General features: G+C 48.0%; 1 protein-coding gene across 2 annotated transcripts in view; it reads left to right on the forward strand.

Moving 5' to 3' along the window:
- Positions 1-25077, forward strand: part of MLANA (melan-A) — a 71139-nt gene that overhangs the window by 6235 nt on the left and 39827 nt on the right. The window contains exons 1-2 of one of the 2 annotated variants that reach the window (XM_086961420.1): positions 4004-4081; positions 5146-5257. In XM_086961420.1, the coding sequence (XP_086817546.1) occupies positions 5166-5257 (92 nt within the window). In that variant the 5' untranslated portion in view covers positions 4004-4081; positions 5146-5165. Of the gene's footprint in view, positions 1-4003; positions 4082-5145; positions 5258-25077 lie in introns of those variants that run through there. The other variant, XM_086961419.1, reaches the window with a different exon arrangement.

A 25077-nucleotide genomic window follows, 5' to 3' on the forward strand; every position in this document is an offset into this window, starting at 1 on the left:
CTCTGAGCGCTTTGGCAATAATAAACGAGGTGGGCACTCGTACATAAATAACGAACGCCTGCAAATGCCGGGTGGGCACAGGCTGGGCAGCAAAAGCGCTCTCAAGCGCAATGAGTAAAATAAGCGCTCTCTAGCGCTAGGGGTAATCCACAGCGCTTCCAAGCGCTTAAGGGTTAAAGGTAAAGCGCTTTCAGCGCTAAAGGCAAAAGCAAAGCTCCAGCAAGGTCTGGAGGCAGGCAGGGGGCAAGGCTGGGCCCAGAGCCAGCTCACTGGGTCTCCAGGCAGGGAGACAATCCAAGTGGCGGTCCTCCTGGCCCAGCAACAGCAGCAGCCCCCTCAGCTAGGATCCAAAAGCAGAACAAATGTATGGGGAAACAGCCCCTTCTCATACTGTAAATTCCTTTGTCTGAAGGTGCAGGGTGGGGGAGAAACCAGTCGCAGCTGGTTTTGGAGGACCCTTGATAGTTCAACCACCCATTTCATTCACTAGCAGGGCTAGGGTCATCAGTCGCACCACAGGGGGCGGAGCCAGCATTGTGTGGGGAAAACCCAGCCCCATCAGGAACCAGGTGCACTCCTCCCCAGCCATCAACATGCTAATCTCACACTCACCACCGAGCAGACCCATCCAGCCTTCCTGGAACCAGGCTCACCAGCCGGCTCCAGCCAATCACACGCCAGGCATATTTTACATTAATATGCCAACTCCTAGAAGTGGCATTTCTACACAAGATACACTCATGCCACATACATCATTGCGAAGCATTCATTCTCACGAGTTCGCACATACCACATTCGAGCATGCACTCACCACGCATCAGGAACTACCAGGGACACAGACATTCCCCATGCATTCCTATGGCAGAGCAGGCCAGCCTAACTACAGGCACGCACTTTACTCTGGGACACAAGAAAAAGTGCTCAGAGACCAAAAATCATCAACACAGATCACAGATTAAAAGCAAAAAAAAGATTAGGGGTGAACCTGCCAGAAGGGCCAAGTCCAACACTCACTCACACAGCCACACTAACACAGCCACACACACTGGCATGGCATTCCCTCGCTGATCAAGCATTCCCCCTCTTGCCCTCTCCACTGACAGGCCACTTTCAACACTGTCTGAGCATTCCACAGATGACACTGCTCCCTCCACTCTAGTTCCTTATGACTTATGGCTAGGACACTGTTGGGGGGGCAATAGTAGTCTTTGCAGGAAACTGTTTTCGCTAATCTGGAGTGGTCAGTGTACTCCCATACCCCTGCACCTTAGGAGGCTATCAATACAGATCTGGCTTTATACATTTTAACAACAAGTGGCATGGACCCTAGTTAGACGACAAATTTAAACAGTGATGCTATGGTAGGTTTGAATTGCATTGTCCTCACACATCAAATGCTTCCAGGTGCTCGGATTATCGAAGGGTACACCCAGGTAAGTAAAGTTCACATTATTTAGCAAAACATTTAATTGCCTAGGATACGTAGTTATTCTTTTAAAAAAAATTGGCTTCATAAGTGTACATTAGTAACTTTTCTCTAACAAATACTCAAGACACTTGTAGGGTGCAGAGAACTGGATGCACAGCCACCCATGACCATGTAATCAGCTTTAAAAATTCCTTCATAGCGGGTCAGCTACCACAGAGTTTAGTCAAGAGAACGTATTTGAAAAAACTATTCTCCATTAAGCGAAAGAGTAGTCAAAATATATGTAAGGCTACTTTACATAAGCAAAACTTTCTGTACCAGGGAGCACTGATGACAGTGCTATATAGAGAAGTTGCTAAGTAAATGTAAATGTACAGGAATTTATATAGCGCAAATCGCCAATCGGTTTCTAAGCGCTTGCTTAGGGAACCCGTCCTGGTATTCCCCTGTGAGATAACCCCAGCAGGGTATCCGCAAGGTGAAAGCCAGGCATCCCGCCGCGAGGGGCCATTGTGGAGATTAAGCAAGCAAGTGGAGAAGTGTGGCTCAGGGGTTAGAGGCGGCAGACCCGGAAGCTGAGATCGGCCCTGGACCAGGGTTCAATTCCCCGCCTCGGCGGGTCTTGGGCTCAAAAATTCCACGGACTCGATAATTCTCGCTCCGGTGCCTTCTCGACTCACGGGTTCACACTCTGCGACTCTGGGCAATAGCTTGCTTAATCTCCACAACGGCCCCTCGCGGCGGGATGCCTGGCTTTCACCTTGTGGATACCCTACCGGGGTTATCTCACAGGGGAATACCAGGACGGGTTCCCTAAGCAAGCGCCGGGAAACCCTTTGTGGGTAGCTGTGCGCTATATAAGCTCAAATACATTTACATTACATTTACAGAGTCGCAGAGTGTGAACCCGTGAATCAAGTAGGCACCTGAGCGAGAATTGTCGAGTCCATGAACATTTTAGGACTCAAGACCCCGCCGTGCCGGGAATTGAACCCTGTCCCGGGCTGACCTCTGCTTCCAGGTCTGCCTCCTCTAACCAGTGAGCCACACTTCGCTGGTTTATGTATACATTCAGGCTCATAGAAAAGACCTAGATTGTAGGGCATGAAGGCTAGGAGGGGGTTCTTGTGAGTTTATAGCCAGATCAAATCCAAATATAGCACTAGTAAATAATTTGCATAAAAATACTGCAGGCCAGGGGAGTGGCCAGCAGCATGGGGGAGTAGCCACATTTGCAGAGGCTCCATTCGGCCGGCATGAATTCTGCCTGGTATCCTGTCTTGTAGCCACCAATAACGCTCTCGACTTCCAGCAGAGTGTGCCTTGATACTCAGCCCTGCAGAGGAAGCCGCCTTTGTGGTCGCTACAGTGTGATTTGGGGCGGGAAAGCTATCTACCTAACGTCAAGATCCGGCTGCCAAGATGGCCGACCGGGCCCGATAAAGGCGCAACATTGCCCCGGGGCTCCTCACGGCGTCAGGAGGAGGACCCCCCACGCCATTTATGCCCTAAACTCTATATTGCATACAACCTATATTCCACCTTCACCCCTTTGCACAAAGTTTCAATGCCTTCTCATCCTCCTGTTTATCCGATTGGTCAGGAGGAGCAGAAAGCAGCGATTCTTACCGGTGCGCCCCAATGGTTCTCCCAGTGTATATTGCCCGCTATAATTTTCTGTTAGAAAAAGCTATTTGAAACGTTTGTTTTTAAAATACTGAACTCCCTGACGAAATGTGCCTTGTGTGCTAACTATTTAAGGTGCTAAATGTGTGAAATGTTCCAGCCTTATCTTAACTGTAAATGATATAGTTGTAATGCTGAAGCAATATAGGACTAATTAAGGAGATATGGAGGAAAGTTTTATTATAAAGTGCTATTGTCACATTATTTAACTGGTGATGAAGTACTTTATTATGGGCCTATCTGACCTTACTAAACATTTAAGTAATAATCACAGCTGTTTTCTTACTAACACAAATTGCCACTAGCGTGAGGTAAAAGTAAAATAGATGCACAAACACAACCATGCCACCAGCGAAGTGACATGAGTTGTTAAATGTTTGTTTTATTGCGGGAAGACCTAGTACATCATTATTGGTTAAAGTGAACAAAATGAAAACATTTAGTGATGTCGCTTTCACAGTAAAGTTGTCAGCTTACAACCAGCAACGTTGGCTTGACATCTCTGCAGCCTCTTGTGTTTGTCTGCCTTTTAAGACTGCCCCACTCTTTGCATGAGCATTTTAACTCTTTGGGTGGGGGCCTGCATCGTGCAGGGGCAGGAAGTCCTAAGCTGCCCCTATGACGGCATAGCGTGGATGCGCCGCACAGCCCGGCGCACAGAGGGTTAATGATTAAGTCAAGAGGTAGCAACACATCCTGGTATGCGATATGTTGGGCTGCTCCGCAAGGTGCTGCGAGTGCTGGCTCCCTGTAACCCGATACTGGGTGGGACGGGCAGGCCAATAAAGACAAGTAGGCAGCAATGTAAGAGAACTGGAAATTCAGGTCAGGGCGAGTGCGCAGCCTGCCCGGCAAGGGCTGGGGCTCTCCAGACCTCTGACAGGCTGACAGTGCGAGCAGCGAGCGCCGGGTGGGCCTGCCGGCACTGGGTGAAAGTCTGCTGGGTGCAACGCCATCACGGTGCAGGTAAGATCCTTTGGGGTGTTGAAGGCCTGTGCGCGCTGGCGTCCCAGGCTCTTGCGAGGGGTCAGCAGAGGGATTGGGCAGGTGTTATCACCTGTGGTGGGTGGTAGTTCATGTGAAGGGAGTTTGTTTTTGTGGCTCCACCGTTCGGCTGTGCAACTTTCAGCTCATCTGGTGGTTAGCGAGACGGGCAGCAGGAGTCTGTAAACCCCATCCTTTTTGGATTGGGGGGCGTGTTTTTCTTTCTCCCCTCTTCTCCATTGGCTGGAATGTAACCAGGCGTTTTTTTGAATGTTTTTACATTCCAGCCAATGGAGAAGGAGAAGGAAAGTTAAAAAAAACACACCCCCAATCTGAAAAAGAAGGGGCTTAGATCGTCACTGGGACCTCTTCTCCAATGACTGGCCAGCGTTTAGGAAGCCAGCCAATGGAGAAGAGGGGTGGGGTTAACCTCGCTACTCCAAGACATTAAGTCTCCCCAGAGAGTCTGCGCATGTGTGCAGTCTTTCGCAGGAAGAGACCTAAAAATAAAGGTGTCCTTTTGTAAGGTAACTGGTGCTCATGTAAAGCGATCCAATACCTTCCAAAAAAAGTATCTTTCTTTGTGCCTTCGGGTACTGTTGTGGAACCAACCTGGACTATTCCAAATCCCGGAATGGGAAAATGGACTGGGTGCTTAGATTCCGCCAACATTTTGAGCTTGCTAAGAGGGACACTTTGAAAATAAAATGGGGTGAATTGATTTCCCGCCCACCCCCCATTTACTTACACTAAAGTGGAGATTTTAGTCAGGAGACACAAAACCATAAATCACATTTGGGATTAAGTCTAGTCTCCCGCCTGGATTGGGTCAGTTGGCATGCAGGCGAGTGGACCTCTCGCGCCTCAAATGAGACCATTTAAGAGTTGTTGAAGTGTACCTTGCAATGAGTTATAAACTGCGCGGGTGTGTTTTTTTTTTTTTTTTGTCCTTGAGTGGGTGGGGGGGGGGGGGCTTTTTAGGGGACTTTGGATTACCCTTCCAGCTCTGTTTTTAACCCACTTTATGCTTGTATTCTCACCCTCAGGCGTCTGTCAGCAGCACACCATGCCCCGGTACGCAGGCGCCTACGGCTCTGGCTCGGGCTCGACCTACAGCAGCAGAGGAGGGCGGGGGTCCGGAGGCCTCAGTGCAGAAGAGTGAGTAACGCCCTTCCAAGATGTCACTACCTAGGCATTCCTGGGCGTGAAATGTGCAATATACCTGTGTGATTTAATGTAGCGCTTCGTAACCTTTTGACTTGTGAAACACTACTGGAAGCCAGGGACCCCGGCCTAAGCAATTTCTACAATTTGTAAAACTTTAAACCATACCGCCAAATACAGAAAAAGTAATAATGAAAATAGACAAATTATGAAATTTTAATTTATAATAGAACAAACTTCAATTCAATCACGGAGGTAAGAACTTGTCGAATTTCGATTTTATTTGTAAATAAAAAACACTGCTAGAATTTAGCATATTTTATTTGCTCCACTTACAGCCTCTGGTGTTTCAATAGAGGTCACCAGTGATCCACACTAGATTGCTTACTGAACTTACTTTGTTCCACAAATTCTGCTATGAATACCAACTTAATTTTGGCATCTCATTTCAAATTCCTCAATTACAGAGCAGTGAACATTTTTAAAATTTTCCTTTTTTATGTATATAAATTGTGTTAATATGCTATTCCTTTTCTAAATGTGTGTACCCCAAGCTAACTGCTGTTTAATACTTACTTTTTTCTTCTAACATTCTGCACACTCTAAACGATTCTGACCAGTATCCATTTCCACAGGGCACACTCCTCGAACCCTTTCCCTCTGCTAGCAATGGGTTTTGCCACGATCTGATACGTCCCTCCATTATCCAGCCCGCACTGCTAGAAATGATGGGGGTACATGATGCATCCAGTTGTGGCTGGTATTAATGAGCCGGATCGGAATCCACACCGGCCTCCATAATTTGTGCTGGCGCTGGCCCGGTGAAGTTTTCCGACACCGAAACATGTTCAGCGGCACTGGCTCTTAGTCTTCCTTCTGTTCAGAGCAGAACGCTGCAGGAGGTGCGGGAGATCGCATACTTAAAATTAAGTTTGGGCCCAACACAAATGCATCAACCAAAGGGCCATCAGCCCTCCTATTTTTTTCAGTCTGCTGTGAGATACTGGGAAATTAATACATTTATATAAACGAGGCACCATTTACGTTGTCACTCAAGTACTTTCACCGAACCAATGTTTGGTGGCAGGTACTTGACTCTTCCAAGTTCTGTATGTAAGAGATGTATGTACTGTAAAAATTGTGGAAATGGTTCTATATGAGGAATTACAGTAGATACAAAGATTCTTTCATCTCTACGAGCAAAGGCCACATCTCTTGAATTCAGCTTGAAACCATACATTTTAAAATGCAAAGCCAATCATTTAACCCACTTGTAAAGATTGTAGAAGGAAAATTACTAACTACAAAAACATATGGACCAGAGATCTTCTATGGGAAAGAAGGCAGAACATGAGACCAAATACAGGCTAATGTGTGTGTAATATCGGAAAGACAAACTCATTAGGAAAGGTAAATTGGCGAGAAATAAGCGGATCAAAGCCAATCAACACATGGTACAACCATCTGAAGGCAGCTTTGGAAATGCTCCAATTAAATACATTATGGGAAACTATAGTGTCAGAAATCAAGCTAATGGTGGATAAGCAGTAAAATGGGATATCTTACACCCGAGATAAAGATGAATTTGCAAGGAAATCTCAAGACTGGACGGTGCTAAACCCATACAATAGGAATAGACAGTGAATGTATTTGGGCGTTCACTTTTCTAAATATCTCAACTTGAAGTTTGTGTCTTATAGAAGGGCAGTCTCCATACCAAAGACTTAATCTCAGAGGGGAGCAGACTTGGGCAACTAAAACCAGTAGACTTTGTGATGACGAAAGCAAATGGATACTGTACGTTTTATGCACTTCTCCAGATCCCCTTGGCGCTCAGATTGCTGCTACGACCATGTTTATTGGCATTGGAGGTTAGTACACAGCAGGCACTAGTCCAGAGTCTAAAGGTGAGCACACCCAGTTCAACTGGAGGCTTGTAACATTCCTGTTCATAGCAGCTGCTAGGCTTGATTCAATGGGGTAGTTATTGCTGGAGAGTGGGCCTTTGGACTCCTAGCTGTTTTTATTGCAGACACAGTACACTTGCAGCTAAAAAAAAAGTGGGTTTTCTTGGCTAAATACTGTTCAAAGCTGAGTTATGTGGCGGGGTTGATTTACTTGGTCAATTGGACCAACACAAGTTCCACTCAACATACAAAATTCCACCTTTTGAAAGTCTGTCCTGTGCTTTGCTATAGGTTTTAGCACTGTTACTGAGTACATATAGATTATGGACACGTACACGCCATCATGCTGTCACTTGAACACACACATTCCCACCAGACAACGCATCATGCTAAAACCCTTCCAGACACACTCCATTGCTAAATAACAGTGAGAGGAACACAATTACATACACATCACACATTGACACCATAAGATACACCATTCGACACTCAAAGACATATTACCAATTTGCACCACCACTCAATAGATGCACAGAATGCCATACAATACAGTCCTCCTCCATTGCATACACACAACTGTTGGAAATGGCCCTTTTTGCAGGGTTATCCCCAAACTTTTTGCTTCTTCCTCCTTTGTTTTTCCGGACCCGTTGTTGTTGGCATTAGGGCTCTGGGCACTTTACCACTGCTGATCATTGCTAAAGTGCGTATGCTCTCTGTATAAAATGTTATTGTGATTGTTTATCCATGATTGGCATATTTGTTATACCAGTAGCTCTTGGCATATTTGTTTTACCAGGAGGTCCCTAGTAAAGTGCACAGAGTGTGCCAGGGCTGGTGATTCAAATGCTACTAGTGGCCTGAAACACTGATTCTATGTCAGGACCGGAGGCTTCGGATTATGCCATTCTTTCATCGCTTTATTCTCTACAGCAGCAAGAAAAAATATAACACAACTACTTTTCCCATGAACATTTGGGGGAAAGAATAAAGTCAAACATGAGTCCTATTACAGTGTCCATGTACAGGTGTCTCCCATCATGCTCCACTGTACTTGTCTCCTCCTCTTTCTTCGCTGCTCGCAGCAAGTTAAGTTGGGTTTTTCCTTCTCTCCTGGGTTTTGGGTTTGTGTGTGGTGCCTTTGGCCTTTGGGCCGGGTGTCGGGTTTCTGTTCTTTCTCCACAGATTCCCTTGATTGGTCGCGAGACGCCTAGTGCGCTCCTTACGCGATCTTTGCCCAGTAGTGTGCGGTGTGGTGGCGCGGCCGCCAGGGGCCGGTGTCTCGTTTGCTGAAGGGGCGCTCCCACAAGCTTCTTGAGTGTTCTGGCGCGCTCCTGTCACCAGCGGACCCGTGCCTGGCCTCCCGGCTCTGACACCCCGCAGGGTTGCAATTAGGTTTTCCCTTTGCTTCTGAACGCCCTTTGGGTTGTACTTTTGGCGAACACCCTACGGGGTCGTAAGTGTGCTGTGGGAACGCTTTGCCGGGAGGCGCCCCGAGACTCTGTGGGCTGCAGCGTTTCCAGGGCTTTGCCCGCTCATTGTGCGCCTCTGGCCACCCATATCGCTGGGACTTCCCAGACTATAGAGCGCCCTGAGGAGGGTCATTGGTCTTGTCTGCCGTTCCCATTGCTAGAGCCTAATTTAACTCGCTATGCAGGGGAACGCGGACAATTATCCGGAGGAGGACCCCCCCTGTACTATGTCCCGTTGGACGATGACTTTTACCAGGCGGTCGACGACTCCATCTACTGCGCGGTCGACCAGGCTATGGTCCCCCTGGAACAACGTCTTTCGGCCCGCCTGGACGAGGCCTATGCCAAGTTTGCCGCCTTGCTTCCGGCGCCGGTCCCGGCCTCCGGGCCAGATTCGTCCCCTACCCCGCCTCCTCCCAAGAAGCCTTGCACTGAGGGGGTTGATTCGGCGGCTTTCGCCAGGGTAAAGAGTGCCTTCAAGGCCCTGGAGGACGCACAACCTCCCGCTCCTCTTCCCTCCGAGGCTCCGCCGCTTTCTCCACCTGCGATGTCTCCGGACCCGCAGCGCGACAACGACGACTCGGAGGAGGAGGCCTGTTCTTCCAGGTCGTGGCTCCCTTCTCAGCCCTCATCCTCCGCAGGTCCATCGGACATGCTGGACCCGGACGATATCGTCCATCCCCGTTCATCAGAGTGGGTCCCGTGTGACAAGGTGGCCCAGTACGTCGCTAATAGGCTAAGGAAGCCGGTGGCCAAGGATGCTAGGAGCCGCCTGCGCGCGGAGTGTCCCCGGCCGTCGTTGGATGGCAAGGTGGCCATGACCCCGGACATCGATCCGAAGATGGCGACCTTCCTACAGAAGTTTGTCAAGGACCCGCGGAAGGGTATCGACAGGTCCTGGCGCACTTGCCAGGACAAGCTTCTGGATGCTGTCGGGTCCCTTACCAAGATCCTGGATATGGCGGAGGAGGCCAAGGTATCGGGTGACGCGATTTCCCCGGAGGTTCTCTCCAACTGGGCCCAGAGGGCCATTATTTTCCTTGGCAATGCCAACTGCGCCCTCTCTACGGAACAGAGGCGCTCCCTGCTTATCAAGGTGGATCCCAAGCTGGGCGACCTCGCCTCGTCGGAGGCGGGTGCTGTAGCCCAGGGGGGCTTGTTTGGTGACCCGTTCATCAAAGAACTGGGGAAGTTTGTTGCCACCTTCACGTCCCTGGATCGTGCCCAGTCCAATATTAAAAAGGTTTTCGCGCCCCGGGTTTTCGACAAGGCCGGATGAGGCAGGGGCCGCTCATTCGGCCGGGGCGCCAGCTCGGATCGAGGTCAGGGCTCCGGACGTGGCCAGTACCAGGATAAGGCCAGGTTCAATAATTTCTACCCCACGAGAGGGCAGAAGTTCGGAGGTCGTGGAGGTCAGCGTGGCCAACAGCAAGGCGGTGGCCGAGGTGAGTGTACTGCCTTCCGCGAGTTTGAAAGTGGGGGGGCGCTTGGCGCAGTTTCTTCCTGCATGGGCCTCCCTTACCAGCGATGCTTGGGTGCTGCAGACGGTTCAGGGCTTCCAAATGGAGTTCCATGGCTGTCCCTGTCAGCTACAGCGTCCTCGCCCCATTACCTTTTCCCAGCGCGATGCGGCTTTGGTGAGCGAAGAGGTCGCTACCCTCCTCCAAAAAGGGGCGATTTGTTGCGCTTGCGAGCACCCCTCAGGTTTTATAAGCAATCTTTTCTTAGTCGACAAGGTCGATGGGGGCAGTCGCCCTGTGATAAATTTGAAGGAGTTCAACGAGTGGTTGGTGTATCGGCATTTCAAAATGGAGGGGATACATCTCCTGCGCGACGTCTTGCGACAGTCCGACTGGATGGTCAGGCTGGACTTGAAAGACGCTTACCTAACGATTCCCATTTTCCCCCTCATCGGCGTTTCCTCCAGTTCAGGTGGGGCGGCCAGGTTTACGAGTTTACCACTCTTCCTTTCGGACTCTCCTCAGCACCGTGGTGCTTCACAAAGGTGTTGCGGCCGGTGGTGGAGGCCTTGCGAGCTCAGTGGGTCAGGATGATAGTCTACCTAGACGACATGCTGCTCATGGATCAGTGCCCCGAAAGACTGCGGTCACAGTTGCAGTCTGCGGTCAACCTTTTGCAAGGCCTGGGGTTCGTGATCAACGAGAAGAAGTCTCTCTTGGTTCCCATGCAATGCGCTACATTCCTCGGTTTCACCATAGACTCAGTGGCGGCCACCTTGAGCCTGCCGGCCAGAAAGATGGCGCGGATCCGACACGAGTTGCGACAAACCCTAGCGAAGCGGATGATTTCCTTGCGCCACCTGGCAAGGCTAGTGGGCCTGTTGTCCTCTTCGATCCAGGCTATCTTCCCGGGGCCCCTTCATTACCGCGCCATGCAGCGCTTGAAGGCGTACCACCTGCGGAGGGGCCTGACGCACTCTCAACTGATTCCTTTGTCGGAAGACGTGAGGGACGAAATGCAGTGGTGGCTTACACACATGGAAGCATGGAATGGCCGTGCGATTTTCGGTTCCGCCCCAGATATCGTAATAAAGTCGGACGCCAGCCGTTCCGGCTGGGGGGCGCGGTGCGGAGACTTCTCCACAGGCGGCGCCTGGTCTGCTCTCGAACAGTCCTTGCATATCAACTGCTTGGAGTTGCTAGCGGGCTCCTTCGCAGTGCAATGTTGGACCAAGGACAGAGTGCAATCCTGCGTCCTTCTGAGGATGGACAACGTGTCGGCAGTCTGTTATATCAACCACCTGGGCGGTACCAGGTCCAAGATGTTAGCGGACCTGGCCAGGGATTTCTGGCACTTTTGTCTGGACCGCCAGGTGTCGGTTACGGCAGAATATTTGCCGGGTCGTCAGAACGAGGTGGCCGATTGGCACTCGAGGAATATCCTGGACGCCAGCGTTTGGAAGCTGGACCCTACCCTGTTTGCGGAGCTCTCGGACCTTTGGGGCCCGTTTTCGGTGGACCTGTTCGCGTCCCGCTTGGACCACCAGCTCCCGCGGTATTTCAGCTGGCGCCCCGACCCTCTGGCGGAGGCGACGGATGCGTTACTCCAAGACTGGTCGGGAATACAGGGCTATGCTTTTCCACCGTTCTGAATGATAACTCGGGTGTCAGCGTTGTTACGCCGCCAGTCGGCACAGGTAGTGCTGATCACTCTGTGGTGGAGGTCGCAAGTTTGGTTTCCGGTTCTTCTGGAACTTTCTTGGGATTTTCCGATCCTACTCCCCAGTCTCCCCACATTCTACTGAATCCGGAGGGAGTGCCCCACAGGTTAGTCCTGGAGGTTCGTTGCGCCTGATGGCGTGGAGGCTCTCCGGCGACGCTGGACGTTGCCTGGCCTTTCGAGAACGGCAGAGGACTTGCTCTCCAAGGCTTGGGCCGTCAGCACGACCAAACGCTACAGGTCGGCTTGGCTCCGGTGGAGCCTTTGGTGTGTGCAACGGGGTTTGGATCCCGTGGCGGCGCCTGTAGTGCGTGTCTTGAATTTCCTGGCGGAACTGTCTGATCAGGGCCTGGCCTATCGATCGATCAATACGTTCCAGTCGGCGGTGTCTGCGGGGCACGACCTGGTTCAAGGGTCCCCGGTTGGCGAACACCCCTTAGTCTGTAGGCTCTTGCGGGGTATACGGCTTGCCTTGCCGCCAGAGCCTTGGTATTCCGCCCTGTGGGATGTGAACAGAGTGCTGAATTTGTTCCTTTCCTGGCAACCGAACAGGTTTTTAACGCGTAAGGAGATGACGGCTAAGTTGGCCATGTTGTTGTGCCTGGTGTCCTGCAGGCGTGTCTCGGATGTGCGAGCGTTGGATATAACGGCCAGGGTTTTTTCTCCTGAAGGAGTTTCCTTTACCGTCAGCAGACGGACCAAAACGCATACTAGGGTCATTTCATACCCGGCTTTTCAGGACTCCCCTAAACTGTGCGTAGTGCATGCCTCCGTGCTTATGAGGATATGACAGAGGATACTCGCCCTCCGGGTGAGCGACAGTTGCTTATTGCCCTGCGTAAACCGTATAAGGCAGTTACTTCACCGACGATCGCCCGTTGGGTGCGTTGGATCATGCAGGAGGCGGGGATTGATACTAAACAGTTTGGGGCTCACTCTACGCGAGGTGCCATGGCGTCTAAAGCTTTTGCCCTTGGGGCTCGGTTGGAGGATCTGATGAGAGCGGCCGATTGGTCCTCGGACTCCACGTTTAAGAGGTTCTATTTAAAGCCAGTTATTGATGTGGCCAGATTGGTGGTCGATAAGCTTTGAACTGGCATAATCCGAAGCCTCCGGTCCTGACATAGAATGCGAATTTGCCTAGCCTTGGTGCTGGTAAGTTCCAATTCTATTAAGGACTCGGAGGCGAGGATTATCCCCCCCAGTGACTTCATGGAAGTGTACCCTCCCCATATGCAATGTAAGTAAAGCGTTTATGTTCTTTTTCGAATGTGCGCTTATGGCTCTGCGGTGTACTGCTCTTCCTGTTTTACAGCTGACGTTCTATTGATATAGGATGGATCTGATGGTGTGTTCTTTTGCAGGAGCAGATAATTCTAAACAAGATGCGTGAGTGGACGGATGTTCTGGCTTCGCGCGAAGAAAGAGGAGGCGACAAGTACAGTGGAGCATGATGGGAGACACCTGTACATAGACACTGTAATTGGACTCATGTTTGACTTTATTCTTTCCCCCAAATGTTCATGGGAAAAGTAGTTGTGTTATATTTTTTCTTGCTGCTGTAGAGAATAAAGCGATGAAAGAATGGCATAATCCTCGCCTCCGAGTCCTTAATAGAATTGGAACTTACCAGCACCAAGGCTAGGCAAATTCGCATTGTGCCACCCACAGAAGTAGCCCTAAAATGATGTCTCAGGCCTGCCACCACAGTGCCTGTGTGCAGTTGCTAACTGCCATGCTGACCTGACCAGTGTTCACACCGACCAGGACTAACCCATCCCTTTCTGTACACATTAGACACCCCTATAGAAGGTCCTAGATACCCCCCTGGACAGGGTGCAGTGTATGTGAAAGGTAGCGCATGTACTAGTGTGGGTGACATGCTCTGGTAGTGAATTACAGCCATTTTCGTTTTTCATTATTGAAAGGCTATCTCGCCCATAGGCTATAATGGGGAATGCTGTGTATTTTGTTTACCTGCATATCTTCCCATAGGAGCAAGACAGAAAATAAAAGTCTAGTATCCCTGACTCAGAATTTAATAACACATCTTTTAGGAAGGATGTTTTTATAAATCCTGTGTTTAAAAACAACAATTTTAGAAAGTGGCAGTTTTCTTGTCTGACCTTTCTGTCTGCCTTGGCCTGTTTGTGAATTGACTGTCTGGTTTGTGAGTGACAGGGGCTGGGGTGGCTCCCAGAGGCTGAGTGAGTCATCCCTGGGCTGAATGATCCATCTGCATCTTGAGTGGTGGGAGGGGAGGGCACATGGGCCTGAATAGGGATGTGAATGCCTTCCACAATGCTGGTTCCACCTAATGCTGGGCGGTTGACGACCCTGCCCCTCTCTCTCAAAGGAAAGAAGTCAAGTAAACCAAGTGCGCCAGGATTGACCACAACTGCTTCTGACTAAGCAAAGGCATCTCTGCCCCCAGAGAACAAAGAGAATATTGGTATAAAAAGGGCTACCCAAACTTCAGAAAATTAGATCATCCTAGAATCAAGAAGGAACCTCTGCCAAGGAGAAAGCTGGAAGACTGAAGAGGAAGGACTGTCCTGCGTTTTTGTGGGCTGACCTTCAGTTGCTTTTCTGCCAAGGAGAGGGGAAGGACTTTGCTGTGTCCCCTTGCTTGAAGAGATCTCCAAGGGCCTGAGAAGAGCTGGCCTCCTGTTAAGAAGTCCCAGGAACAAAAGGACTTCACCCCCAGGTTCCCCCGTGAACTCTGCTGTGAGTTCTTCCCTTCCTAGAGTGCTTGATCCATTTGTGGGGCCTCTAGAAGTTGTTGCCTGCTGTTTGGGGAGCTGGAAAAAAAGAACAGAAGATCTACAATTTGCACGCATCGTTCGCTTGCGAAGCGCATCGCCCCAGTGCAGGAAGATTCCTGTCGCTGCGAGTATTGTCGCAGAGCCTGTCGTTGCTGGGAGAAACCGTTGCACCGCTTGCTTACGCATCGCATCCCGTCGCTGCGAACATAGTCACAGAGCCAACGCATTGAGTGACTGCAAGAGGAAAAGTTTGACGCCGCGCATCGTCGCTGCACCGGAGATTGTTGCCGCCCCGAAGATCGTCGCATCGTGCCTGTGCGAGACGCTTCCTACCGAACCTGCGCACCGGAATCCATATAAGGTATCGCACCCCCCCCCTACAGAACGGATTCGTTGCAACACTCCTGCTGCATGCAGCGGGGCTGTCGCATCGCCTCTCCAGGGTCTCAGGAGTGATGCATCACTTGTTTTTCAACCCTACAGCTTCCACTTGGAACTTTTGTGGCATCTACAGGCACTTTGGACTAAACGTGACGCAACAGTGGATTATTTTGATGCAAACCCTAGAACTCTTTTAAAGACTTATTCTTGGACTGTGTATGTTTTGATTTTTGTCGTTTTGGTCTTGTGTAGTTTAGATAAAGATACTTTTATTTTTCTAAACTGGTGTGGAGTCTATTTGTGGTGTTTTTCACTGTTACTGTGAGTGTGGGTACAAATACTTTACACATTGCCTTTTGATGAGCCTGTCTGCTCGTGCCAATCTACCAAGGGGGTGAGCAGGGGTTATCCAAAGAGTGTATCCCCCTTACCCTGACTAGAAGCAAGGGTTCCCATTTGGACATTGGTACCTACCTCAGCCACCTAGAGACCCCATATCTAACACCAACCATGCAAAAAACACCCATTCTACAAGTTTGTTTACACCATCAAACGCAAACCATTGTGGACACTAGCTGATGGACACTCAATGAACCCTAAAAATCACACACTGGTTTCCACTGCTGTGGCCAGTGCTGCAGTTGTCTGATGTTTAGGATCCTAGCTTGTGCTGCACCAGGTGTGTCTTTGTGTGTTTTTGCTGCTGCCATGACCAGGGTTGTAAATGTACCTACTCGTTACACAGCTGCCATACCGGGGCTGTCATTCGGCATTTGTGGTGAGCGCATTCACTCTGAGCTGAGTCCTAAAGGAGCTTCTTGCAAAGTTAAAGCAATCTTTTAAAGCAGGGGGATGGGGGGGGGAGGTAGTCAACATACACTTGCAGGAGTACCCGGTAAGTATCTATTGAAGATGCAATTAAGGGCACCCAAGACAGCAACTCCTACCTTATTGTGTCACTGAAGATCAGATCTCCCCTCAACCAATATATGCAGCACTTAAGTGCCACGAGAAATATACATATATATGCAACACTGCAGTGGGCACGAAAAATAAACCAGAGAAGACCTCACCATTACATCTATCCCTTATAAAAACACGCAAAAGAATTTCCCCATACCTAGAAAAACACACTCGCACACAGTAGTTAATGCATACAGTCTTCTCTAAATATAGCAGAAACATTCAGATTCGTCCTGTCTGTATAACTTTGAACAACACTGGCACCCAGCGAACCAGCAGAACCTGTATTTGGAGAGCTCCCCGACTGTGGTAAACCAGCAGACTAACATCTGAAGCAGTTATCAGAACCAGTGTTGTCTGAACCCACTCCAACATGAGATCTCCACCCATCTTAAGAATGAGAAGTCTGCAACACATTGTGGCCAGCTGATCAACCTCACCCTCACCCTCAACCCACCAAGAACTGTCACGATGAGTCATTAGCGGTGCCCCCATGTTTAGGTTTCGCCTGTCGGAAGCTGCGCAGCAGCGTTTCGCGCAGGTGAAATCTTTTGAGAACAGTATGTGGGCTTTGTCCCACCTCGGTCTTCCATTGGCTTGCTCCATAAATGGAGGCTAGCCATTTGAAGAGAGAGGCGTCCGTCATTCTGCGAGGCGACTCGTGGGCATTCCGGCTTTTTTTTTTCTCTCATCCTGCCCCTTTTAGCACGCCATGCGGCGGTGGGCGAATGTACATTTTTTTTGGGGGGGGGGGCTTGCGGTTTTCCTCATTGTTGCCTCGTTCTCCTTGAGCACGGCGAGCAGTCCGAGCCTTCCCCAGAAGAGACAGAGCAGGGGGCGAGCTGCAGGGGAGAACTTTCTATACTTTGTTTAGCCTCCATCGTCTCCCTTGTTTTGTGTTTATGTGCTTTCACGGCCGCACAGCTTTACTGCCGCGCGGCCAATGCTTGTTGCATCTTGTGCTGCTCGGTGAAATCAGCACCCGCCATGTTGTGCTCTGAGTCACAGCCGGAGCCACCCCCTCGGTCGAGTTCCTGACGGCGAATATTTCAGTGGCAGCTATAAAGCGCACAGTGAACGTGGCTGTTTACCGAGGCGTCAGGGGCAGGGCAGGTAGAGGGTGGATTACACACTGGCTCCGAGCCGCGAGGATAGGTGGACACGCTGGAGGCTGCAAGTGGCCGCCAACAAAAAGCTGCTCACTTCTTCAAGCGTCGCCTCTGCCATTTTCCTGGTCTGAGTCCAGAGATTGGAACGTTGTATTCTTTACTTCCCCCGATGGACAGACCCACATATTTGTAGCCCCTGGCAGTACAGAGGGATGACCGGGCATGCTGCTTCTACCGTGGACTGGACAGAGAGATACAGACTGACCGGAGAGGCTCGCATTCACCTTCTCCAAAGTACAATCTCCAACTGGAGTTAAGTTGCCCGTAAAGCGCTTTTGCGAGGAGCGGCAGCCGCCGAGAGCGGCGCTGGGCCGCACGCGCAGCCTGGCCTTGCGGGGGCTTTGATGGATTGTGAGCGCATCGGAGCGGGCAACCTTTTCCTTTCAGACAGCCTAGCTCCCGAGGCTCTTTCCTATAACGGCCTTGTGGCTTCAAATGCTCTGTATGGACACGTTAATTAAACTGTAATTAATCATACTGTCCGGAGCAAACTTGAACAATTACCCTAATCAAACAGAAGTTAATAACGGCCCGCGATAGCCCCGGGCTATCACTTTTGTTAAGCAGGCTTCCGTTCAACCAGAACAGCTTTTGCCCCGGCCCAACATGTGTTACATATTAAAACAAGTATTGTTATTAAAATGATACTGCCCTCTGGGACATTATCATTAAGGCTATTTGTCCTTGAAAGCAAATTTACCTTCATAAATCTTTTTTTCCTTTTCCGGAATATGCAAACGTTTTCCTTCTCAAATGGATGGGCTGAAATTAAAGCGAATTTCTGAGGCTATTCGGCTTTCCGGGGCAGCGCCTTCTGCACACATTGTTAATCTACAAATTTGTATAAACATTTCTGTGGTAGTCGGTACTCATAACAGCTCCCTACATTAAGACTCGCACCTTAGTCCTACATTTTTAGAAATATTTTAATTGTCTATGTGCGCGTTCACATCTAAACGCATATCGACTTCCTAGTATAATATCCTAATAATATGCACCTAAAATATAAAATGGCACTTCTGGACACTTGAGTTATTTAAACACACGTGTAAAGAAAGCGTATCAGTAATGCTTCAGAAAAATCGCGGATTTTTTCTTCATTTTGAATTATACCATTTTTACCGTTCGTGTCTGATATTTCATGTTTGTACTTTTCGAATGTGTAATACAGCTAGGTGGGTTTGTAATTTTACGACCTCTTTTACTCTCATTATATTATCACTCGTGACATCTTTCCGGTGTACACGTGCCCTTCAAGTTCCCGATTATGGGATACTCCTGTTTGCTCGCATTTTACCTGTTCTTATGTGGACGCCGATTGCATTGTTATCACCAATAGTGTCTGGCAGTGATAAGCAACCAGTTACCTAGGGAAAGCTGTCTTTGTACCGGGGCCGGCAAGGCTCCTCGTCCCCAGCATGGTGTGAGCAGACACAGGGCCCCCTGGGGCTGCCACAGGCCCGCCCAATGCTGGAGCACATGCCCTCGGGACCCGGACGATGCAACATTTATGGGGTCTGGAAAAAGCCGAACAGAGGCGAACCCGATCCAGTAGCTAGCCAGGCGACGCCTGTCCGCTCAGCCATAATTACTAGCTTATTCTGTAATTATTCCCCACTTTTTAATTATTCAAGGCCAGGGCAGGACTAATTGTGACCGGCTCTTGCAGGGGCCACATGGTCACATGAACTGTGTGTGTGTGGGGGGGGCTCTGTGCGTGTGTGTGGGGGGCTCTGTGTGGGGGGCTCTGTGTGTGTGTGTGTGGGGGGAGGGCTCTGTGTGGGGGGCTCTCTGTGGGTGTGTGTGTGGCATTTTCAAGAGATTAAGCTATTGGCATTGTAAATGACAATGTCATTTATTTATCTGTTTTCAAAACCAACACATAAATAAAAATGTTGTCATTTACAATGCCAATAGCTCTAACTTTTGCAAAGGCGAAGCCGTTGCATTGTAAATGCTTGTTCTTAGCATGCCAACCTTTCATAGCCTGATCAGGAGAAACGGTAGCCAGACTTCTGCCACACCAACCCCTCTCTTCCAGCAGCACAGACCCTTTCGACACTAACTGGCAAATATTTTGATCTCCTTTTTCTAACTTTATTGGGCTACACAATAACCCAATCTCCAATATCTAGGACTAGTTCCTTTGTGTCATGTTTGTTCTGAAAATGTTTTTGTAGCAGCTTGCTTACTTTTGATCTTTTCCACAACCTCACCTAAACAAAGCCATTTTCACTTAAGGGCTTTCACCCAGTCAGGACCTAGCACACATCTGTGCATTCTCCTGTGCACAACGTGAATGGAGACTCACTTGTGGTACTATGGGGATTCACCGAATAACTCCCCACCTTCTCCCACCCAAAAAACCTTTCCACTGACGCAATGTGACATATATGTATTTGCTTGAGAGATCCACGTACGGCTCCTGCATCCTTGGTCTTCTAATGTTCTGCGACCTCATCAAGGCAAGATTTGCAGTCATGGGCTTCCTTATCTTCGATAAAAACGTACCTGGTACTCCTGCAAGTCTACTTTTACTTAATTACTATAAGGGGGGGGGGGGGGGGGGGGTGGACTGAGCATTACTGAAATCCAGATGGCTGGGATGCAGCATTTTGTAATGCCGCAATGGCTAGCTGCCCCGCCTGTGCCTCTACCATGGCTGACTTCAAAAGTTAGATTGATCCTTTCTCATCTGAGACGCTCTTAGAACAAGAATTGGCAACATCAGTGGGTCTAGTCTAGGAAGCCACTTGGCAAAGCTGATGGTGCTTAAATATTTAAAATGAATGGGTTGCGGGGACTGGGAGGCTGTGAAAGCAGTGCGAGAGACCAGGTTAGGGGGAAAAGCGGGGAGGGTTGGGGGCAAACGAGCACACAGAAGACCGAGGAAAACTGGATAGCGATGGAGAGAAAAGCATATGACTGAGATGATTGGTGGAAAATGGGTGCACACCAATGAAATGCTTCATTTAAAATGAAGTAGTTCCAGAAAAAAACAGACACTGGTGAAGCATAGCAGTAGCCAATCTGAGATGGTAAACAGGGTATGCCCCATAGGAGGGGCAAACCCAACCCAGATGGGCAAAGACACAACTTGCAAATGGATAGTAGGCAAAAGGGAATGACCAAACAAATCAAATGACAAGCAACAGGCGGAATACATTCCTGGGTCAGCATGTCCCTAAGAAGTCTTTGACTACCAGGAAGCTGTGCTGTCTGAAAGGCTTTGACCTTCAAATGGCCATTATGGTGGCTATGATTAACATAAAATGGCTACCTTTTGTAAAAGCTCAGACCATAAAGACAATTTGTCGCATTGAAGTTACTGCACCATATCTCTCCTAAATACCTTAAACATTTTAATTTACTGTACACCTGATAACATATAGGAGGGACTTGCAGGCAAATTAAACCAATCTAGTTTAACCATTTTATAATGTTGAAAGGAGGAAGACTAGCACTTTACCACTCTTTAGCAGAGGTAAAGTACACGGAGATCTCTAGCCTCCAAATATAGGTCTCTCTCTTTTCTCAATCCCTGGTAGTTTTCATGCTCATACATGCTCCTCTTTCGAACTCTGTCACAAAGTTGTCTGTCTGGAGCTCTCACTGGGGCTCCCTATTTCACATGTACTTTATGAATGACATCCAGTCTGTTCTGGAACCCCTGTCACACCTCCCGCCTCCTCAGACACTTTGGGCATTTCCTGTTTTACGGATTGCCACTCGCCTTCGACCATTGTGCTGCATGCTGCTTCCTAGATCAATTTGCCATTCTGTATGGGAATCTGGTGGCACCGTGGGTGTGGATCTCACCCACAAATGGTAATTGCTTAGCTTTTCCACCAGATTGGGGTTGGCTGTACTGCGGCTCACTTTGTGCCTGGCATGGGGACTTTATCTGGAGCCTCTATCTCTTAGTTGGGGCACCAAAGTTGAAAACCCCGAATTATCAGTGGACCACGTTTCTAAACTCAAACGCAAGAACATTTCAGAACTCGAAACGCCATATCTAAATGCTTGTTTAAAGGTTGAACCGGGGAGATTTACTGCTGCTCACTTCCTTTCTCTGTACAAAGGTTCTACCCACCCCACTCACCTATTTTTCGTACTCTAAAAGGTGCCTGTGATGTGAAAGCCACCAAGGGATGCAAGGATTAACCTAAGGGTAGAGCCACCACTTTCCCTCCATACCAAGAATTAAAGGTTAACAAATGCTATGTGTCCTTTAGGAGTCGATCCACCTGCAAGGGCCTCTGTGCTTCACGTTAAACATTGGATGGATAAATATTATCCAGTGTGCGAGCACTAACTTGCTACTTGGAAGAAAGAAACCGAACAAAACTGTCAAACGTGTGGGATGGCACGAAGCCTTTTAGATGGAGTGTGTAGATAAAAGAATTATGAGGGAAGTAAGTTGTTTTTTTTTTGTTTCCACTGAGTGTTAAAGTAAGCTGCTTTTTAGCAGTAGACGTGAACACTCTTGCATTTGAATATTCGTTTAAGGCTGCACTCAGGCCCTTAAACTTGCGGTCTGCTCACCTCTCCCTTTTTCTTCCATGTGTGATGTCATGGATCATTATTCAGTAACTTTTTAGGTCGGGCATTCAAGACCTCTTGTATATACTGGAGTATATACTTATGTGTATGTACTTTGTGGGTTCTGGAGATCTGCCCTAGGACTGGTCTGCTTCCACTTAGGTCTTTTTCTTTCTTTCTCTTTTTTTTTTTTTTTCTTTTCTGTTCAACTGCCTCTATTTAACTGTCTTGATAGAAAACGACCAGCAGACGTCCGTAAAATACCAGAACCACTTTAGCATTTTCTAGATTCCAGTCCATAGAAATTGTGTTCCACAAGCACCCGTAGACAATATTTTTTTAAAATCTTGTATTTTCAGTGATATGACTACCGAAGTCCTTGATTTTATAATAAAACGGAGCTTTGACTATACCATTTCCAGCTGAAAGGCAATATTTCTCTCCCAAGTGTTTCCATACCTGGCATGTCACACAGTTTGGTGCTTAGTTTCCCTCTGTGTTAAAGAACAGTAGATGTTTCAGCATCCAGGCTAATGTGCTGCATAGCTCGATACAAATAAGGTCCCAAAGGCGAAACCAATTGCATTGCAAATGCTTGTTTACTATGGTGCTAGAAATATTTTTTTTAAATTTCGTTTCAAGGGACTACTTCTTGGCTCAAAACCTGTGACTGCAGTTATTGCAGTGTGATCTTTGTGTGTGTGTACCATGTTGCCTAACACAACCCACTTGCAAGTGGCGTTGCTGCCATTGGGGCTTACTAACCCAGCTACCCGGGATACGTGTTATTTTCAATGACTGGTTGGCCACGTTAAGGATATATTGTCAGCAGCACACGCTATGATCCTGTGTTAGTGGCGCAAAGGCCTAATTTAGTCCCGCTTTTCCAGAATTTGCACTTTAGCCTAGCTCTGGTGATCTGGAATCTGGCACTGCCTCCTACTGCTATGTCATCCACTACCTGAGCTGAGCACATAGCCTGGCCTCTGTCCTCATGGCACCCATTGGTTGTGCAGCACAGGCGTATCCACGACGGGGCATGTGGGTTGGCAGCTGCATGCTGATTGGGCGCCTAGCTGAGACTGCACTTTGGCTGGTTTGAGCTAAAAGTGGGGGGCATGGAAAGGCTGCAAGATATTGATAAGAAGCAACTCCCTGTAGCGGCAGCAGAGAGCCACCAGCTCGGGGTTGAGAGGGGGGGGGGGGGCACTTTAATGGGAAAGACGGGGTCACACAACGTGGTACTGGACTTTGCAATAAAGGGTGCACTAGATTGACTGGGTGTTTTTTTGACTGATTTACTGTCAATAGAATTGTGATTGGAGGAAGGCTTAATTTATGCAGGCTGTAGGAACCATTGCTTATGTTTAATGACCAGCCTTTGGACCAGAGCAAGTGATGTAAGTGGAATATGGAGCAACGTGGAAAGAACTGGGAGAAAGAAGGGATGAATAAAAATACAAGAGATACAGATAGGAAGAGTAGCGCCTGAACCGCATTCGACAGCAGGCTCAAAAATGAAGAAAAACCCATGGCTCAAATTCTATGGCTCAAAAGCAGCATCCAGGGAGGGTCTGATTAATGTGGTTTTTAATTTTTTTTATTTATTTATTTTATGCAGGCATCTGACTAAATATGGGGGGTATCATTCTGGTCATTTTGCCCTCCTGGTTCCTGACCATTAAACACGTACCCTGGTTTGATGAGTGTTGGCACTATAGCAGGTCTGCTCTAACTGAGTTACGTAGTCTGTTCCATTTGAAGTAGATGTACATGTTGAAGCCTCAGCAGCTGGACTGGACTGATCCAAATGTCTGTACTTAAGAGCCCAAGTTGCCTAGCATAGCTCATCTAGACTTCAACTATTTCCTAGTTTTATCCTTTTGTTGACTTTATTGCTGTAAACAGTTTAAAGCAGCATTCAACAAGGCTATTCCGCTTTATGTGCTGAATAATAGCGCTATTCTTGTAAAAGTTAGTGAAGTCTGATTCAGTTTACATTGCCATGATGCAATGTCAATGTTTACCAGGAAATATGACGGCTAATGCGGGATGACAGCGACACACCCATGCCGTTTCTAAGTATTAGCTTCGGACTTATAATGGCTGGTTTAAGCCCGGAGCACCAACATTCCAATGTGTGCATTCATGTTTCTGTCTTTATCTTAGAACATTTTATCCTCAGTGGGTGGAATGTTCTAATAGCCTTATATCCCTTCTGCCACAGACTAGACTATACCAGTTGTTAAAGGCTCTCTCCCTCGTTAGTCTTTCGCCTGCAGCTCAGCCTATAACTCTGGGTCAGGTACTTTAACAGCCAGTATAGCCCTGGGCAACGGGCTAAAATGCTATAATACACTTAGTTTTTTAGCCATATATAAAGGAAGAGGTGGGGTAATTCCAGTGAAAGTGATTCTTTATATATTTATTTCATAACCCAATGAATTTAAAATTCATTTATCAAACGACTACAATATTATTTTTGCATTTCTCCAATTAAGCATGTGCAAGATAGGCTGCAGAAATAAAGATGACGAAACCCAACTGTATATATTCACCCAAAAAACACTGTTGAATAAATGGAGCACCTCGAAACGAAAGGTGCTGTTGACTTCTCTTCTGAAAGAGTCAAGTCGGTAATATGAAAGTTGACATTTCGGCCTCCCTTGTAAACAAACACTGCTTCACTCCGAAGTAGACAATTGAACAAAACATAGGAAATTAAAAATGCGGAAAATATCCTCCAATGTCTGGCACCCTACTAACATACCATAGGATAGTTCAAATTAGTCAAGCTGTTCAATCTTTGGAGCTAACACACATAGACATTTAGCCATAAGTTGTACACACAGAATCCAATTTTTATGTTGTATGCATAATGAAAAATGCAGCCTAGATTTGAATTCTTAAAAAAAATCACAATCCCGTTTAAGTATTAAACCATGATAATAGAAAACATTAAAATCGAAATAAAACGGAAAACATTTAATGATTCGACAGGAAGTCCAATAAATGAGTCCTAATTAAACATTGTTTGGACATATCTATTTACGAGCCACAAACTGAATATCTATTACATATAGAAATCAAACATTTCATAGTTTATCTCCAGGCTATCTCTGTCCATACACGAATGCGTTTTTGGTACTCTTAACAACCCTGAGGGTCTGCACAATCTGAATATAATAAGTGTTGATGGCCAATATTTAGGATCCCATCTAAGGTGGTAAACCGAGACACAAATTAGAACAAGGAAAAACGAATTTATTTACAATATAGCTTATTAAGCACACCGCTACTTCCGAAAAAATGTCACAGCGGCATATGACCTGGCCAATAAAAACTAAAGAAATCGATAAGTATTGAGAATTGAAAAAAAGTTTTAAGGTTCCTCTTAAGTGTCTTCGAAAGAGGCCAGGCAAAGACTAGTGGGAG

The sequence above is a fragment of the Lissotriton vulgaris genome, chromosome 3_1 (genome assembly GCF_964263255.1).
Source record: "Lissotriton vulgaris chromosome 3_1, aLisVul1.2, whole genome shotgun sequence".
Classification (NCBI taxonomy): domain Eukaryota; kingdom Metazoa; phylum Chordata; class Amphibia; order Caudata; family Salamandridae; genus Lissotriton; species Lissotriton vulgaris.